The 18435-nt window shown below is 44.1% G+C and overlaps 10 protein-coding genes across 10 annotated transcripts; 6 read left to right on the top strand and 4 right to left on the bottom strand. All coding sequences in view use genetic code 12, as the record gives it.

The window, feature by feature from the left end:
- Positions 1-77: 77 nt before the first annotated feature.
- DIURU_001937 (prefolding complex chaperone subunit) lies at positions 78-443 on the bottom strand (the record flags this gene model as incomplete). The annotated part of the gene is made up of 1 exon (XM_034154533.1): positions 78-443. One exon carries the CDS (start codon positions 441-443, stop codon positions 78-80), a length of 366 nt encoding a protein of 121 aa, XP_034013262.1.
- A 211-nt stretch (positions 444-654) lies between these two features.
- On the top strand, positions 655-1695 carry DIURU_001936 (ATP synthase complex assembly protein; the record flags this gene model as incomplete). Its single annotated transcript, XM_034154532.1, has 1 exon — positions 655-1695. One exon carries the CDS (start codon positions 655-657, stop codon positions 1693-1695), a length of 1041 nt encoding a protein of 346 aa, XP_034013261.1.
- A 424-nt stretch (positions 1696-2119) lies between these two features.
- CRH11 (transglycosylase) lies at positions 2120-3574 on the bottom strand (the record flags this gene model as incomplete). The annotated part of the gene is made up of 1 exon (XM_034154531.1): positions 2120-3574. One exon carries the CDS (start codon positions 3572-3574, stop codon positions 2120-2122), a length of 1455 nt encoding a protein of 484 aa, XP_034013260.1.
- Positions 3575-4728: 1154 nt separating this feature from the next.
- DIURU_001934 (uncharacterized protein) lies at positions 4729-5982 on the top strand (the record flags this gene model as incomplete). Its single annotated transcript, XM_034154530.1, has 1 exon — positions 4729-5982. One exon carries the CDS (start codon positions 4729-4731, stop codon positions 5980-5982), a length of 1254 nt encoding a protein of 417 aa, XP_034013259.1.
- A 171-nt stretch (positions 5983-6153) lies between these two features.
- On the top strand, positions 6154-6729 carry DIURU_001933 (uncharacterized protein; the record flags this gene model as incomplete). The annotated part of the gene is made up of 1 exon (XM_034154529.1): positions 6154-6729. The coding sequence occupies one exon, from the start codon at positions 6154-6156 to the stop codon at positions 6727-6729; it is 576 nt and encodes a 191-aa protein (XP_034013258.1).
- A 335-nt stretch (positions 6730-7064) lies between these two features.
- Positions 7065-8156, top strand: DIURU_001932 (heme-dependent oxidative N-demethylase family protein; the record flags this gene model as incomplete). The annotated part of the gene is made up of 1 exon (XM_034154528.1): positions 7065-8156. The coding sequence occupies one exon, from the start codon at positions 7065-7067 to the stop codon at positions 8154-8156; it is 1092 nt and encodes a 363-aa protein (XP_034013257.1).
- Positions 8157-8231: 75 nt separating this feature from the next.
- ABP1 (Abp1p) lies at positions 8232-10157 on the bottom strand (the record flags this gene model as incomplete). Its single annotated transcript, XM_034154527.1, has 1 exon — positions 8232-10157. One exon carries the CDS (start codon positions 10155-10157, stop codon positions 8232-8234), a length of 1926 nt encoding a protein of 641 aa, XP_034013256.1.
- Positions 10158-11059: 902 nt separating this feature from the next.
- On the bottom strand, positions 11060-11362 carry DIURU_001930 (uncharacterized protein; the record flags this gene model as incomplete). Its single annotated transcript, XM_034154526.1, has 1 exon — positions 11060-11362. One exon carries the CDS (start codon positions 11360-11362, stop codon positions 11060-11062), a length of 303 nt encoding a protein of 100 aa, XP_034013255.1.
- Positions 11363-11566: 204 nt separating this feature from the next.
- DIURU_001929 (putative ubiquitin-protein ligase) lies at positions 11567-17152 on the top strand (the record flags this gene model as incomplete). Its single annotated transcript, XM_034154524.1, has 1 exon — positions 11567-17152. One exon carries the CDS (start codon positions 11567-11569, stop codon positions 17150-17152), a length of 5586 nt encoding a protein of 1861 aa, XP_034013254.1.
- A 147-nt stretch (positions 17153-17299) lies between these two features.
- Positions 17300-18019, top strand: ISY1 (Isy1p; the record flags this gene model as incomplete). Its single annotated transcript, XM_034154523.1, has 1 exon — positions 17300-18019. The coding sequence occupies one exon, from the start codon at positions 17300-17302 to the stop codon at positions 18017-18019; it is 720 nt and encodes a 239-aa protein (XP_034013253.1).
- Positions 18020-18435: the final 416 nt, after the last annotated feature.

Below are 18435 nucleotides of genomic sequence, written 5' to 3'. Positions count from 1 at the left end.
TGCCTTGCGTAGAACTCAATAGATTTTCATGCCAATTATCAGGACTTTCCTTAATATCCCAGATATTGAAGTGTACCCTAATTCTTTGACGGGTTCACGATTCGAGCCATGTTTTCTAAAGTGTTATTGAGGGTTGTGTCCAAGTAATGCTTTTTCTTCTCCAACGCCTCCTTAGACTGACTCATAACCTTTTCCTCTTGACTTACGCTGGCCAAGTAGGACGAAACATCGTCGGACACGAATGCTTTGCCAACGCCCTGCCAAACACGCTCGTCGTTGTTGCAGAGTCTCACCAAATTAGTCTTGGACACCTTGATTGCATTAAGGCTAGCGTCGATCTGAGCAAGTTGATAGTTGGTCAGTGACAAATCAGACTGGGTCTTGTTGAGCTGGTTGTCCATTTCGAGAAGGACTTTCTGGAGAGCTTCAGGGGGGACACTCATGATGGCTTCGTGAGGTTCAGTGTGAATCAGTTCAAACAGGGTGCGAGTGCGGAAGCACTTACCCAACTGATATGAATCTTGACTCCTCATCTAGACTTCAAATAATGATTACTCTTACGGTTCATGCTTTCTTGTTCAATCGAATTGTTCGAATTCTCTCTAGACAATGTTCTATATCATCTCCGCACGAAATTTTCATCCGTCATCAGTCATGATCAGGAGGGTGGGCAACAATATTTTGAAAGCACTGGCAACAGCTGCTAAATCCAAAACAGTTAACGCTTCAGTGTTTCGCAGCTATGCTGTGCTTTCATCAAAAGGTGATCAAACCATCGAACACAACACTAAAACTGAAACAAATCGGTTATCGAAGACGCTCAAAAAGTTTTGGATCAATGTCGACACACGTTTCAATGAAAAAACTCAATCATGGGACATCTGTTTAGATGATAAACCCATCAAAACTCCCCTTGGCTTTCCATTGGCAATTCCCAAATGCAAAAAGGACTTGGCTTATTTAGTCGCTCACGAGTGGGCTAACTTGGCCAACTTGAAGGTTAAAACCAATTCCTTGCCACTCACTTCTTTGGTTGCTCGTACCATTGACCTAAAGGAAACTAACAAAAATGACAACCCTGACCTTGTGGCCAAGGTTGGGAACTTGGATGATATTAAGATGGAGTTTTTACGTTTCTTCAATACCGATACTTGTCTTATATTTACCACGAAAGATGAGTATGATGGTAGATTACGTCAGCGTCAGGATGAGCTTTACCTTCCCCTCATCAAGGAATATGAAGACTTTTTCACAAAATGGGGCAAGGAACATGACTTGTTACCTGAACCAAGCTTCAAGGTGAAAATTAACTATTTGGATTGTGAGACGGATGGGATCAGGGGTAACGATCAGGATTCAATCACACAGAAGGTCGTCCTTAACTGGCTCGATGCATTGCCAGTTGATGATATCGTTGCCATGGAAAAAACTATCATGACGGCGAAGTCATTCCTTTGTGGGGCACTGTTAGTGAGATCTAACTGCGGCGACCCTAAGCTCATGAAAGAGTTGTACCAATTCAATAAGGATGGTCCCGAAACGTACTTCCACAAGACTATCCCTGAAATTATTGAGTTAGGGAACTTGGAAACTATATATCAAACAGAGGAATGGGGTGAGGTTGAAGACACTCATGACGTGGACAAAGTCGATTGGATTAGAAACTTGACCGCTGCAGCCTTATTGGTACATTAAATCTTTTATAAATGGTTGTGGAATACCTTGTACATAAAGAACATACATTTATATTATAACAAATTATGCCAAGAGATGAAAAAAGCGCCCGTGTACAGATAGCTAGTAGCGCTGAGAGTAATCATAATGATCAATATCACTCAGTTGGACAAAGCACCATTGATGACTGAGATAGTCTCATTCGCTAGAGTTGGAAACCGAGCTTGATATAAGATGATGTCACATTTTTGGGTATGACGCCTTACAAAATATAAAGTAAGTTCGACATTCACACTGGGAAATCTTCATCATCGTCAAGTCATGCTTGAATCAAACATACGCCTTCCAAAAGATCACGTCCGTGAAGTTGTACCGAAGAACCCAATGAACAATATTACTGGAGCTGAAGTTGAGACCATGTAGGTTGATTAATACAGAAGGTTACCTAAATCATCAATTGAGATGCAATCAAAAGCAACATACTGACGAGCGATGAAGATGCAAGGAGAGATCCCTTGTTGTGCAATGTAACGACACTTGCCGTGGGGGAACTTGATTCAACGTTCGAGGACGCTGTCAGTTGCAGATTCGAAGTTCCTTGCTTACTGTCGCTAGCGGGTGACAATCCACCTGTGACGACACTAGCAGTGGTCAAGGTCTGAATTTGGCCTTGAGTTTGGGCACCCTGTTGACCAGCAAACCCAGGTGTAACATATGCAGTGGGGTCAACTAAACTAAGGGTGCTGATGCCCACGATCTCACCGTCGTGAGAAAGAGACTCCAGAGACAGGGAGTCTTCCAGACTTGAACCAGTGAAAATAAAGACACTGCTCGACAGATCATTTTGGGAAGAGTCGGACTGTTCCAGAGACGTGGTTTGCGAAGAGGACAGTGACAGCAGCAGCGACAGGGAAGATGACAGCGACAACAGCAGCGACAGGGAAAAGGACAGTGACAGCAGCGACAGAGATTGACTATCTGATTGAGTTTGGCTCAGGCTTTCCAGGGATGCAGAGGTCACCTGCTGAGCTTTCCCGTTGGATTCAATCAGCTCGCCTTGTTGCAACTTAGTAAATTCGTCGTTAGCTTGAGATTCGCGGTCATTAACTCCGCCATTTTCGGCTTTGATACTTTGCCAAGTGCCCAGTTGATCCAGATAGGTGTATTTGGAACCCAGCGAGTAGTCAGCAACAATTATCAGTTTGATGTTCATGGAAAATGGCGCTTGCGAGAAGTCGGTTTGGCCGCCAGCCCATTCGATGGTGCCGGGGGCATTGTCAGGATCACCACCAGCCCATACACCCGCGATCAATTGCATTGGTGTTTGAGGGAAACCTTGTGGGTTATCCTTAGTTAATGTGCGCACAACATTTCCATCAAGCGACCACGTCAATACGTCGGGATTCCACTCAATAGTGTAGGTGTGAAAGTTGTCTAAAGGTGACAGCAGTGTCGGATGGTATTGGCCACGATCATACGTCTTTGTATTACCCTTGATGAAGTAGTTAGACTGGAATTCGTAAGCATCTCCACCAAAGAGCTCAATGTCAATCTCGTCTAAATCATCTGATTGCAAGTAGAACGACGTGATCACGCCTGTACCTTTAGCAGCTTTAAGCACAACTTCTACCTTCCCAAACAAAATGTAGAAATTCAGTTGAAAGGTAGGATTATCACCACGCTTTTCCATAGTCAACGAGACTCCATTCTCCAGATCATATGTGACTTTGCCAGGCTTCTTCAAAACCTCAAAATGATCACCGACGTCGTGGTCAAAATTTTGACGGAACAGAATACCCAAGCCAGGGTCAGCAGGACAATTCAGCAGAGTCAAGGGGTTGCAGGTACTGACAGCCGAAGCTGTTCCAATGAAAACAGCCACAGCCAACGCAAACTTCATGATGGTTGTGTCACTCACCCTAAGACGTGGTGAATGCCACGCATATATACTACTCTCAAGACTTCCGCCAATTCTATTATTACCTACATAAATATCGCCTGCATAAAATCACGCGTGCCTACAGATGCATGGAGAGCTGGTTTCTGTGCTCCGATTAGGAAGGGGGGGTCCGGTTGAAGGGTCAACGACCGCGTTCTATCGTGTCCAATTGATATTCTTTCTTCTATTCGACTATCAGTTGCAATGAGTTTCTCCATGTGTTTTGCGTGGGCACAAGAGCGGAAACACCTATACGCGTTGTCGTTAGGGAAACCGAAGGGGCCGATTAAAGCGGAATTTTGTGTTTCTCCGCAGACTTAAAGCATAGCCTGCTTTTCCTTCAAAGAATATAGAGCACAGCCGACATATTTTCATGGTCGTCTTAGTAAACCTTGGTGGCTGTGCTGATTCTCATTTAGGTGAAAACATTAAACCTAGACTTCTCTGCACAAACGTTTCTCGTATTGCCGATCTGTTGTGACGTGCTGGTATATCGATACTAGGGTGTCTCTAAATCGAGAGTATCGTAGTGGCATGCGCGCGACGTCTCGCTTCACTCAAGGTGATGCGGGTATGGTCATTGTTTCCACAATAGCCCCAGTGCATGATATGATCGTACTATCCGCGGGCACGTTCAGTAGTAAGCTCCCAATAACGAAAAATTGAGGAGATACTATCCAATCTAGAGCACAGCTCGCACCGCTGAACATTCTCCTCAGCTTTAAGTTTGGGGCGGCTGGTTGCCAAGTTCGTCAAATTGATCTGTTTGAATTTCTGGCTCATGAAAGAACTTAATAAAACTCAGAGGCATTGTACGTGCTGGCTACTTCGTACACAATTATACCACACTACCGGTACTAACTCGATCGTGAACACATTTCATTTCATGGTGCGCAATCGTGTGCGCCATACTTTGCCACCTCCGTGACTGCATGGTAGCGCCGCGATATCTCAACTTATCACCCCAAGCGCAATCACTGACTAACTACATTATGTGGATTCGATACCGAGGAGACGGTGCCGTCTCCCCTCCGGTTCTGACGTTCCTGGTGAATATGCCGTTGCTAATAACTCTATTAGCGCTGATGGGGCTTGTTGTTGTCTTATTGTTAATCATGGGCATCTATCAGTTCATTCGCCATTCAATTCGCCAATCTGATGATGAGTTGATTCTTGCTGAAGAAAATCAAGCCTATCTTGAACTCAACTCAGATGAGCAGGAGTTGTACTTTCAATCAAGAGATTACATCTCGAACAACCCGGCGATAACAGGGGAACTTTCGTTATCTCAGAAACTATCAATCCAAGAACAGGGAATCCTGGCGTATACTTTCATTAAGGATGCTATGCTAACCAACAATGACTTAATAATCATCAATAAGACTGAGCTCAATTTTTTCAAGGCGTTTGAATGTAACGCTGTCACAAACTTACCGATTGCGATGCTGAACGAAGTTTATTACTTTGAAGCAAAGATCTACCTGAAGCCTGAAACAAGTACCATGATAAGTGTTGGCTTATCAACAAAACCTTATCCATGGTTTCGCCTTCCTGGGCGACACCCAGACCTGGTGGTGTATGATCTGGATGGTCACCGACGTCATAACCAACCATTCCCTTTCACCAATGAAGCCCCGTTTCCCGTACTTATTGAAGGTGACGTAGTGGGTATCGGTTACAGAGTTCGTCTGGGTACTGTGTTTTTCACCCGAAATGGAAAGAAGGTGAAAGAGCAAAAACTAGGTGGACACATTCGCAATTTCAAACCTGGCAACCAAGCCCAGCTCTTCCCCATAATTGGTGCCAATAACATGTGCTCAGTACACGTTAATCTAGGCCAAATGGGATTTGTCTTTATCGAAGCTAATGTGAAGAAGTGGGGCTACGCTCCGTTGGAGGGTAATGGCCCGGCGCCACCCGCCTACAATAAGTTCAACACAGATATATTGTTGGACCGTCTGGAGATTGATGAGGATGAATTATCAGAGCGCGGGGATGACTTCCCACCTGACTTTTGGCAAACTGTTGGTGATGATGAGGATAAATTCAGCTACAATGCCTACGCAGAAGAGAACAACGGTGACAGAATTACATTGTCCTCGTTGATCCCTAATGAACCACCAACATATGAGGGTACTACCAGCATTGAACATGAGGATGCTGACCAAGGGGAAACAGGAGATGAGTCGACTACACCAGGAGATGATACAAACATCCCATCCCTCGAAGATGGGGAAGATGCACGGTTGGAAGTCAACGAAGATTTGACTCGGGGAGAACTGCATGAAGGCACTTCTACTCTGAACGACGCAATCCAGAACGACAGGGATGATGACTCAAAAGCTGATTCAGAAGACCATGGACCCTGAGCACTGAATTTGTTTTCGAAATCTTCAACATTTTGTTGTGTTTTGGCCTTCTCCTTCCACGGCGCTACTTTTATTGACTCGGGCTAACCGTTCACGGCGTTTGGTCACGTGGCACTGTGCGGGTTACATTTCCCCACAGTATACAAGCTGGCCTTAATTCCTGAAAACTTCATGAGCATTCCCACAGTGGTTGTGTCCAGAGGTTCACATTCGCTTGTCAAAAACCGTATTGTTGAACTCAATGAGCATCACTCAAGTGAAGTCCTTGTCAATCTGGATACGGTGTACTTAACACTGTTCAATGATCTTATGAGTTGGGCTCATCAACACAAATTGCGCCATATCAATAACAAGATCATCTTCATGTTTTTTGATGGGGTGAATTCGGTACTGGATTTTATTGGGGAGTTATTGGACTATCAACGGGATTGTTATACCCCAGTGTTGTTGAAGGAAGTTTACCTATACTTTGACTCTAGCGTCACGCAAACTGTCAATTCCGGTGATCCCTATAGCTTTTTACGGCTGGAGGCTTCGACCGAATTCTCAATTTTGGCCGCGGTAACGCTGGACGTCTTGCGCCATTTGTCATGTATGGTAGATCGAGTTTGCGGGGTATATTTCGATGATTTCACATCGACGGGGAGTCGCGAACAATGGCTTCAAGCATTGATGCGTAATCACCCAAAGCTTGAACGCATAAACTTGTCCCTGTTTCAGCTGCTAGTGATGAGAGGTTTCGTATGATTTGTTACAACTTGATCGGGGTTTAGCGACTTTAATATTAAAACGAATTAACGAAGCATACATACGAACATTTTTCTATTCGCTTATTAAACTCTTCATTGAGAGAAGCCTACCCGACCAAGTAATGAGAAAGACCGTTACTACTACGATGTAGTACGCCGATTGTGTTGCGCGCCAAAGAGGGGTCAAGGATTATGAGCAACAGATGCTCGCAATTTTGAGCAGATACTTATCTTATGATTAGTAGCCCTGGTCATTTTACCGTGGGGTAAGCGGGAAGCGATTCCCATTCCTCGACTTACTTAAACTCGTAAGCTAATCACGAATTCAATCGAATGATGAGTTTTGCAATCACTTCAATTATTCTTACTGTCTTGATTCTTGCCTGGTTACGCTTCAGAAAGCGGGAAAAACCGAAGAAAGCCCTCACTAGGAATTGGGCGAGTGTTATAAATGATATTGAGCCTGTCGACCCAAACTTCAATTGGGAAACATGCGAACCATTGAAACTCCGCCCATTTATTGGCAAGAGAGACTTCAATCCCCTGATGGGTGTGAGGGACATGACGATGAACAAACATGACTGGCTTCGGATCGAGAAGGACTACGCTGAGAACATGAAGATCAAAAACGACTTATGCCAAAATAGACCAGACGATATGATGTTTGCTCACAATGATGACAAAACCAATCTAGCATTGAAAGAATTTTACGTCATGGTCGTTCGGTTTTTTACGCAACGTTATCCGACTCTCTTCCCAGTGAAAAATGGTGATGTCTTCAACACGATTTTGAACTTATCTTGTCCCGTATCGCCCGATGGTCAAACTAATTATGAATTGATGGTTAATTTGAATAAGCTCTTGGATGAGGATTATCTTATTCTTTTAAAAGATAATGAAGAAGATGAAGAGTTTGTCTTGCGAGTTCTGGTGAATGCTGCACCCGCAGGATTTGACCCCAAACGTGGTCACAATATGCCAGTTAGCCATATACATTCACCAGTACCCCAATATCGTGAGCGGTTGAAGATGTCAATGAGTAAGTTTTTCGCAAACATGCTTCCAAAAAAATTATGGGTCAGAACCAATTGGTCCATTCAGACGCATGCAACTCGGTTCAATTTGAATTCACTTCATGGTAGAGAGGGAGACGTTATGAGGCCACTCACCCGAGATGAGTTGGACATCGACAACTGTCGGTTACGTGTTGAACGGCAAATATTCACCAGACTTCCACAATCGAAAGGGATGATTATGATCATACGCACTTATTTGACTCCAATTGCTGAAATAAAGGCAGAAGGTCATGCAGATGAGTTGGTATATGGCATTGAGTCACTCCCTGATGACTTGGCATTCTACAAGCGCCGCAATGAATGGGGAGACGCTATTGTAGTCTATTTGAAAGAAAAAGCTGAGGTGTGATTGGATTTAAGAGTAGAATTCCTATATAAAGTCATATAGTAGCAAGATACAAAAATTGGATTAGGAATCCGTATTTCAGTTTTGGAGCTCTACAAAGTTTGAAGGGAATAAACCAGTCTCGCCTGTTTTCTCATGAGTTCCCTTCCACCAGTCTTCGTCAACAAATTCAATGTTAATGATTTTGTCATCCTCAGCGAAACCAATTTCATTGTCCTCGTCTTTCTCGTAGTCGTAAAGGGCAATAGCGATTGCTTCTGACAGCTTTTCTTCTTGATGCAACAGGGGAGCTGCGGGTTCATTTCTCACGGGCAACAGAGGTGGCGCAGGTTGATCTTTTGAGGGCAAGGAAGAAGCTGGGGTTTCAGTACGGGACGTTTCAATTAACGACACGTAATTCGCTGGGAAGAGGCCTGTTTTACCAGTTCGCTTGTTGGTACCCATCCACCATTCTTCATCAGTGGAAGTGTCAATTTGAATGATTACATCGCCCTCCTCAAATGCAAGTTCATCGTCTTCCTCAGTGACATGATCGTATTCGGCATTAGCACTCAATCCCTCGTTGTTTGCAGTCGAAGACGAGTCTTGTTCCTGATCGTCTTTGTTTGATTCGTCACGAGTGGGCAATGACGGGGAGGGAGCAGCGACGGCATTATCTTCCTTCACGAAAGGTGGAGGAATACTACGTACCGGTTCACTCTTTTTGGCTGATTGCAACAGAGGAGGAATCGGAACTTCTCGTTCCTCTTCTGCTTCTTCCTCTTCTTCCTCATTCTTGGTGAATTGAGCAGGTTGCTCATCATCGCGCAACGAAGTCTGAGCAACTCCGTCGGCAATGTCATCAGGATCGACCTTCTTGTATTTTCCCTTCTTCAAGGCCCATTGTTGCGCAGGTGTCAAACCATCCGACCCACCAAAGTCACGCAGTAATCCGCCAACTAAGTGATCCTTGCGGTCATTGTTGGAACCAAAGTTGGGCTTCGCGCCAAACTTCGGACCCGAGTTTGATTCGGCAGGTTTGAATCTGTTGGACACGTTGTGCAGAACTTTGGGTTTCGGGAGTTCAGTTAGTCTGCCATCTTCGTTATCCTTGTAAGCCTTCATTCTCTCAGCGAGAGACTTGGGTTCCGAGTCCTCGGCGTCTACCTTGTCATTGGCATCGGCATTGAAAGGTTTCGGAGTCAGCGAGATAGTGTCCAGCTTGTTCTTTCTCAATTCTTCGATGTTCACCTTGGTGGGCTTGTAGGCACTGGGAACATCTTCTAAGGGCTTCTTGTCGAAGTCCCTTTCTTCTAACTCCTTTTCGTCACCCCACCCATCATCATCATCATCATCATTCTTCGCTGATGACAGAGAAAATTTACTAGCAGAAGAGATTGGAAGCTTGGAGTTTGAAGTTGAGCTTGAGGTGCCAATGGGCTTGCCCGTAGTTTTGGGGGTGAAGGATGGCTTCGACAAAGCAGCGGGCTTTTGCTTGAAACTGGGAACTGGAGCGGGTTTGACTGGCTTGAGCTCTGACTTAGCTTGAGTTACAGGCTTCGACTGCGAGGTGGCACTCTTTATAGGAGCTTTTCCGGTATTCAAGGAATAGCGAGCACCTGCAGCTGCACCCACTCGATTGATGAAATCATTCACATCAAGATCCTCTTGATCACGGGCAGTGATTTGAATGTGATAACCAGAGAGTACGCGAGCGACGTCTGCAAAATTTGTGGCGAAAGACAACTTGAGCTTGGCGGGTGAGTTATCAGGGCACCAACCGAGTAATAAGTTCTTAGTGACATCAGAACCCGGAACAGTGACGCGTGCAAGGCCAAATTGAATGTGTCCGTCATTGAATTGATCAACGAACTCGTCGAGATCACCAGGAGAACCTGTGGCTTCAACATCAAGAGCCCCCAGCTTACTCACTGTGTAGACAACATAGTTGCACTTGCCATTGACAACGTTGTCGTAGGCGTCTTGGATCTTTCTGGAATTTGAGGATAAATCGATCTTTTCCATGGTTATGCGGAGAGCAAGAATTGGTTGAATTTTCGGTGCGGTGATTGCTGGAATGCATGGCTGGTTGATAGGAGGAGAGACTCGAAAAGGCAACTTCGACGAAAATGTCTCAATTGATCTTTAAGTAGAGTTGAGACGTTTCAATTCGTGGAGTCTTACAATGCTTACGTCAGTACATTTATCTTCTTTTGTGATATGCTTGCACTCCCCGGATCATGCAATTCCGGATGTTTTGGACTCACCTAACGTAGCGTAAGTACTTGAACCGTTTTAGGAATGATCTTGTGATCTACGACATAGCATCAAAACACAAGATGCTGTTCAATCTGTTCAAATTTGGTGCATGTGTGGTCCCTCCGATGAAGTGATTGCATAATCTCCGGTACTGCAGATCCGGGTGGAAGACACAATTTTACTTTTGAATTGAGTTGGGATAAACAAAAGTCTCGTTGGAATGACATTGCTTGTAAATGGCACTGGGTGGTGTTTTCGTTGACAAATCAAGTGAAAACATAGGAGACAGACCAAAATCATACGACATTGAACTTACAAGCTGCGTCCATGTTTATTTAGCACTACCGACACTGCAATTCTATTCCAGAAGGACTTTTGCGGCAATCGTTTCGGAATTGTACCTCATCAAGTCAAACTGATTCCAAATGCCTCTACAGATAGCCGTCAACTAGAAACAATGACGCCTTTTAAATTTAATACAGATGGGACTCAGTGAGTTATCGTGTGTTTTTTGGCAGGATGCTTGCATCAAACATATAAGTCGTATTCATTCTACTGATCAAAGTAATGAAGTGAATAGAATGGGTAGATAGTAATCCAATTGGAATGTATACCGCTTTATCCGTTAGCGATTTCATAAAAGTGCTTTGAATCATTTGCCACGGTCCTCAAGCCTTTACCAATGCACCAGTTAAACACCACATCATGATGAATCCGGCAATGTTGCCAATAAAACCATTAGCAAACACCAGAAACCCCTGGAAAAACCTTTTTGGGGTGCCTTGACAACTTATTATAACGAATAGCGTGTTCACCAACGTGTAGCTGACGGCGTAATAAAGAAAGCCATTCAACCCTTCAAGTTGCAATATGCCACACGCAGCACCATTGACCAACCCAGCCAAGTCGTTGACCTTGTTGAATTTGGCGACGTTCACCGCCACGCTTGTCGGATATGTGGACGACGACATGGGAAGAAAGTCGAGTGCGACAAAGTGAAGTTAACCACCACCAGAACTTTACGCAGACAGCAGATGAAATTCAGATGAATTATTTTCTACAATTAGCTGTCGACGCATTCATGTCTTTCCCTACGTCACCTCTCTAGCCTACGCCAAATCCAGCTCACCAGTCGCCACTCACTCGAAAAAACAGGTTAAGTTCATTGTCATCTCATGGACGAGATTGATCATGTCACGCTCCTCAAAAGGGAACTCATACGCCTCCCCTCTGAATCAAACTTTGAATTCAGAGATGATACAAGAATCCGACTTCGCCGTATAATTATGACGGCTTTGGCGAAAGGAAGAGAGTTTCTCCCATTCTATTTTCCCCGTTTATTTCATCCTGACGGCACAGAAATTTCACCAGAGCCAGCTTCAGAAACTTTGGATCGGCTTCAATGGCGATATCAAACTTACCATACTCAGATTCCACATGTCAGAGACCCTACATATAATCATTTGATGCATATGGTGAACCACTACCAGCGCCCATGTGGCCGCATCTTCAGTCGAGGAGAAGCCATATACCGGTGTCTCACCTGCTCACATGATGAGACCGTGGCATTGTGTCAACACTGCTTCAATCTGGACGATCATGAAGGTCACAAAATCCATATTTACACTACTCAACTTGAGCGAGGCGGAGTGTGTGATTGTGGTGATCCCGAGGCGTGGGAATTCAACCGACCTTGCCGTCTTTATGATGGTCCTGTCCCAACTCAACTTCCACTTCCACTCCCGGACCCTGTGTTAGATCAGTTCGCGAAAGTTTTACGGGTCATCTTAAACTTTTGTATTGATGTACTTGCATACCTGGATCAACATTTGGACAGTGACTCAGAAAATGAAGCAGAAATCAAACTCCATAGCAGGCAACTGACGCTAGATCAGGGTTGTTATGGCTACCGGGGTAGTTCTGAAATTGTTGACCAAAATCTGGATAAATACTGCCTCATATTGTACAATGACCAAACTCATTTGTACCGCGATGCTATTCTGCGCATTAGGTTGGCACTGCGTAAGCAGAAACAATTTGCTATTATGGTTGCAGATCGTGTTGAAGCTTACGGGCGAGCCAAAGTGGCCGAGCTGACTGATATTGCTGTTCTTCAGCAGCGACGGGGTGTACTTTCTGCCACTGGTTTGTCTACAGGTATTAGGCTGCTGAGGGATGTATTTCGCGAGGATATGGTTGATGAGATCATTTTTTGGTTAGATGAGTTTCAATTCCTGGAAGTATTCAAGGTAAGCACTCCCATGCAGGAAATGTTTTGCCAAGTATTTTGTGAGCGTTGGGAACCAGGTGTTCTGGCTCTTCCAGGTCCTCGAGCAGATGAGAGTGTTTATTCAACTGGTAAACTTGACTATGACCTCCGTATACCCAAATTACCGGCACCACCGATAGCTAACCATAGTCATTGGGAGAATACCGCCAAATTGTGGTCTTTATCAGAAGAAGATTGTTCACGATGTAATTATAATGTCACTACCGATGATTACAATCCACGAACAAGTCACAGAGGACTGCGATTCCAGTACCTCGTCTACTTTGATGTACGGCTATGGAAGCAGGCACGAAATAATCTAGCCAGGGTGATTAATGCGCTGCTTATTACGAACTTGAAGTATCGTCCGATGCTTGGTTGCCAATATTTGGATATTCATTTAGTCGTTGCAGATCAATTTGTGAAGCTAGATCGAGAGCCAGAACTTAACGTCATGCTGATGCTTTCCACTCAGCTTTTCTCTTGTTCTACTAACATTCGAACCATATTCAATAATGGCGGTTTTGGGCGCCTTTTAGCTGTTGTGTATGGGTTCCTCACAACGGAAAGTGTCGCTGCAGCTAATGCTGTCATTCAGACCAACGATGTTAGCATAAAACTGTTCAAAAGTCAAAAGCTTGGTAAACTATTTTTTGATGTAAACTTCATGCTAGGGAAAGGGTTACTTGGAGATGTTATTTTGAAGCCGGATCCAGTGGAAGCTATGCTAGACATGCTCGTATTGATACAGGGGAAACCTGTTCTTAAAAGGGAAAACGATAGTCATGTTGAGTACGAAAGTTCGGACTATAATGCACTTTTCACCTCGCTGCATTTGTTCAAAGGGCTGGACCTGATGATACGCTGCGGAAAGGAGATTTCTGATCCCGCTGAAAGATATAATCGTTTCAGCGAGGCAATTTTGTTGACTCTCAAAAGATTGTATCGACTCGAGGGTGGTGAATATCCCAATTTCAATGCTGACATCGTTGACATCAAACCTTATGCACCGCTTAAGCTAGAGCCATTGACAGGTGCGATGGTTACGGAAGTGTCTCTATCGCAAGATAAGGCGGCGCTATTACATCCAGTGCACTCTTTTTTGGGAGGGCTTTTGAATGCTGCCGAGTTTGCTACGTTAAATGACGTGCTTGCTATCTTCGAGGAGGCTGTCAAAGTTGTAGGTTATGCACATGGCGATCCCTTAGCCGTCATTTTCGACTATCCGATTCGTACCCTTGCGTTGTTGGCGCAAATAAAGCTGGGTTTTTGGGTTCGAAATGGATTTACAGTACGTAATCAGTTACAACTTTACAAGCTGCTGTCCCTTCGAGATTATGGTCTTTTGCGCGATTTGTTTTTGATTCAGGTTTTTGTGAACTTAGCCAACCCAAACTTGGTGGTTTATCTCATTTTGGATCGATTTCAAATCCTTTCCACTATAACTGATAATGCTGAGTCAGTTTATGACAGAAAGACCTTACCTTATATTTTTGAAGAATGTGCAGCTCTTTTCTTATACATTCTCACAGAAAATGATAGAGGTATCGATCATCGTATTCGACAAGAGATCATTCATCTGCTCTGTTTCGGCCCAATGCCTTATTCGAAGCTCATTTCGCTGATACCAGACAATATCGTTGCAGAAAAGCAATTCAATAATAAGCTCGAGACCCTTGCTCATTATCTGCCTCCTCTGGGTGCCCTGGATGTGGGCATTTTTACACTCAAGCCCGAATTTTATGCTGAGGTCAATCCGTTTTATTTCAGCTACTCTGCCAATACTCGAGACGATGCAGTTAAAATATTGAAAGAACGTCGAGCTAAAGAAATGAGGATTCCTGCTCACCAAGTTGTTCTCGAACCGACAATTATGGAACCACCAAAGGGATTTGAGTCTCGCGAACGTTTCATTGAGCTGACATATTTTACTCAATTCATTGTTCATGCACTTCGACACTCTATCTGTACTGAAAGCAGTGATGGTTTGATGATGACAGTGCTTCATTTGCTTCACGCGGCTGCCCTTCAGGACAATACGCTGGTATCAAAGTTAAGGTCAACAATAGTTCCGTTGTATCAAATTTTGAAGGATGATGGTTTTATCAGGTATCACCCTAAAATTCGTGCGATATTCGAGATTTGGAAACACCTGGACCAATTTACTGAGACTGTGGTCGGTTTTAATTTCGATACTGCTGTATTGTTCGAATTCCATAAGGAGGATTCGCCCGAGATTGATGTCGATCATAAAAAGAAAATAGCCAAACTTCGGCAGGAAAAGTTAATGGCAAAATTTAAGCAACAACAGTCCGACTTTCTCCGCAATATGGATGGTGCCGATATGGATGTGGAAGATTTGACCTCTGATGAGAGTGACAGTGATCTAGGATGGCGATTTCCTGAACCGCATTGCATACTTTGCCAAAATACTAATGAAGATGCAGGTCCATTTGGTATCATTACGTATATCTCTCGAAGTTGTGAGTTCCGTAAAGTTCCATTTGATGATCCATTTTGGTTCATGAGCGCTTACTCCGATAGTGCTAATTTGGATGACCCTGAACCACTAAATGTCCCCACAAGCTATCTTGAAGCAGGTAAGTCTACTCCTTCCCAAACACTGGAATCAAAGACATCAAAATGGCATGATTATCAAGCCCGAATTCGGGAGAACAACGTATTCGGTCCAGGCTTTAACGATCCTAACTGCATCGAAAATAATTTGGTGCTGCTGAGTTGTGGGCACGGAATGCACTACAATTGTTATATGAATTACTTGGTCACCAATCGAAATCGGCAGAATCAAATCACTCGCAATTATCCTGAGAACCCTGATCGCAAAGAATTCTTGTGCCCGTTGTGCAAAGCCTTGAATAACTCGTTTTACCCAATTTTGTGGACCAGCAATAAGTTTAGCATGCGAGAATTGTGTGATTATAGTGGACAGTCTGATCATATAGGTGATCTTTACCTGCTGATCTTACGAACTCAACCAGAATGGTTTCATCAATTCGCCGAACAATTGAAGGAGGCTATTGACGTGAAAGCTCTCTTGACGACTCATGCCAAAGAAATTATAAATCTTCAAAGCCAAAACAAACAAATGCTGCCACAACAAGTGCAATTCTGGCACTTGATATTGCACATGTTTCATTTGTTTGCATTCACTTGCTTTCCCGAAGTTGTTAAGCTGGATCTGCTGTTACTTCTTGTTAACACCATAAAGAGTACTGAAATTGCACTTCGAGGTGTGGCAGGAAACGACACGGTTGCGGACCAAATATCATTCATTAATATGATCAATTTGAGGGTGTTGTATCAGTTCAGAATATCTGGACTCTTCATGAAACTTCAACTGCCACTGGAATCTCAACTGCGACTTGATGTGACTATGACGATGTTTTCGAGTTATCTCAAAATTAGTAATGATGGATTGGTGGAACTGATTTTTAGCGGTGACTTCTTCAGAATTTTAGTTGACTGTGTTCCTTTGCCGCAGTTGGGACTCGGAGCTCATTTCATAATGGAAAGATGTTTGTGGGGTGCCACCTTACAGGCTGTGGTGTCATTGGCTTACAATCTTGGAGTCTATGAATTCTATGTCCCCACAAATGAATTTTCCGTGCTCGATGTGCCTCAAATAGAGGAAATTCCATACTTCGTTTTGGACTACTGCAAAAAAATATTTTGTGCTTTTATCGATACCGATCAGTTTTCCATCATCAACGATCCGCTGTTCAGTCGCGTCATATATTCGCTAATTGTGAAGCAAGTGACCCCATTCTTACGTCGTATTGCAATATTTGCAAGTGTGCAATGTGGTCTTGCAGATGTCAACAAATCATATCTGAACAGAGGCGAAGCCGATCGTATTACAGCATATCTCGGCCTTCCCACAATTGCTGAAACCATGCGACTTGCAGTAGAAGACAGCGACTCATGGCAAGGCGTTGTGATGACGAAGGTACTACAGAGAGGAGTATCAAAAAGTCAAAATGAATTGATACGGCTTGAATATCCAGGTATCATCAGACTCATTAATCTTCCGTCTAGGTTGGACTCCTTTTTTACTCGTTACTTTTATTCCGATCGGTACGACTACCCGTTCAGAAGATACGACTCGCCAGCGGTGTGCTTGACGTGTGCTGAGGTTTTAGACGTGCAGCAAAAAACTCCAGGATACAAAGAGGGACAGTGCACCACTCATGTTGTTAGGGAATGCGCCAATAGCAATGGCATGTTTTGGCTTCCTCGTGAACGGGTGTTTTTGTTATTGCATAATAATGGGGGGACATTTTACACTGCGCCGTATATTGATGATCAAGGGGAGGTGTTTGCAGACCCTGCCAAGCGACTGAAAACGTTTTACTTGATGCCTCCTAAATACCAAGATTTCATAAAGAATATCTGGCTTCAACATAACGTTCCCAACATAATCGTTCGATCACTCGACGCAGTCTCTGATGCTGGAGGCTGGGATACTTTATAGATGAATTGACGCTTCCAAGGACGAAGATGATTACTAGCTTAGATTATCACGTAGCTCATTCATGTAGCATCATGTGCCAGATATCACTCGCTTGGTGTCGTTGTACTGCGTATCAGCCAAAATGATGTCGATTCGCGCTCATACTACATGTCAAATCCATCAATAGAATACAACCCTCAATACCGACCTCGCCGAGTTCAAAAGGTAACTCATTTACCTCAAGCTGAGAAGTGGCGCCAAACAATTCTTGGGGAGATTTCGACTGCGCTCACAAGACTCAATGATCCTGCCACCACTGAGAGCAGTCTCCGTTCTTTCAATGACAATCTCAATCGGCTATATAAGGAGAAGAGAGCGTGGGAACATCACATCCGCAAATTAGGGGGACCAGACTACATTTCGCATGGTGGTGCCGTACCAATTGCGAGCCTGGTTTCAGTTGATGGGTATCGTTATTTTGGACGTGCAAGGGATCTTCCAGATGTAAAGCAATTTTTAGCTGAACAACAAGCTAAAAAGACTTTAACTCACAACAACAGCAACTTGGCATCCACTGTTGATTCAAGCGGTTTTGGTGGTATTTATTACGGGCAAGACTACATTTCCCCAGTGGCATTGTCAGCGAATACGTTATTGACCGCTTACGGTTACCCTGCGTTGAATGAGGGTCTGGTTGATGATGAAATTTATGCATACGAGTGCCAACGTAGCAAAGAGCTTTTCCGTGAGTACGCCGACGTAGCATCGGAAACCTTGCTGCAAACACTCCCTGATCCAGCATTACTCCCTTCGGAGAAGGACATAGAGGTTTTTCTAGTTGAGCAGAGGAGAAAGCAATTAATGACGAGGTTGAGTCTCGAGCAATAAGCAACGCTTCATGGTGACACGAGGTGCAAATTCTCGAAGCACAACGCTGTCGTTATAAGGTGCGGCTTTGCCCACCGCGGAATTTTTGCGTCGAGTCTAGATCGGAGATTCACCTAGACCATAATTAATCACATGTTGGCCGATAGCTACGTCAGATGTGCCTTGGAGATGTAAGATCAAATCACAACAGGACTACTCGGTGTACTGCACATGTTGTGATTGCGGGAAGCACTTCTCAACGGTAGTTTTGCCACGCGAAGATATCGGTGTAACTGCATCACACGTGCTGACATTGCCTGCATGCGTCATATATAAAATGTAAGTTCCTCCCCCTCGCCTCACAAGCAAAATTCTGCAACTACCTCTATTATTCGCCTCTGAACCTAGCGTGGCGAAGGAGGTTCCCATTCACCAAT

This window comes from Diutina rugosa (genome assembly GCF_008704595.1).
Source record: "Diutina rugosa strain CBS 613 chromosome Unknown scaffold37_size135356, whole genome shotgun sequence".
NCBI lineage: Eukaryota > Fungi > Ascomycota > Pichiomycetes > Serinales > Debaryomycetaceae > Diutina > Diutina rugosa.
This window is presented reverse-complemented; position numbering and strand designations above follow the sequence as displayed.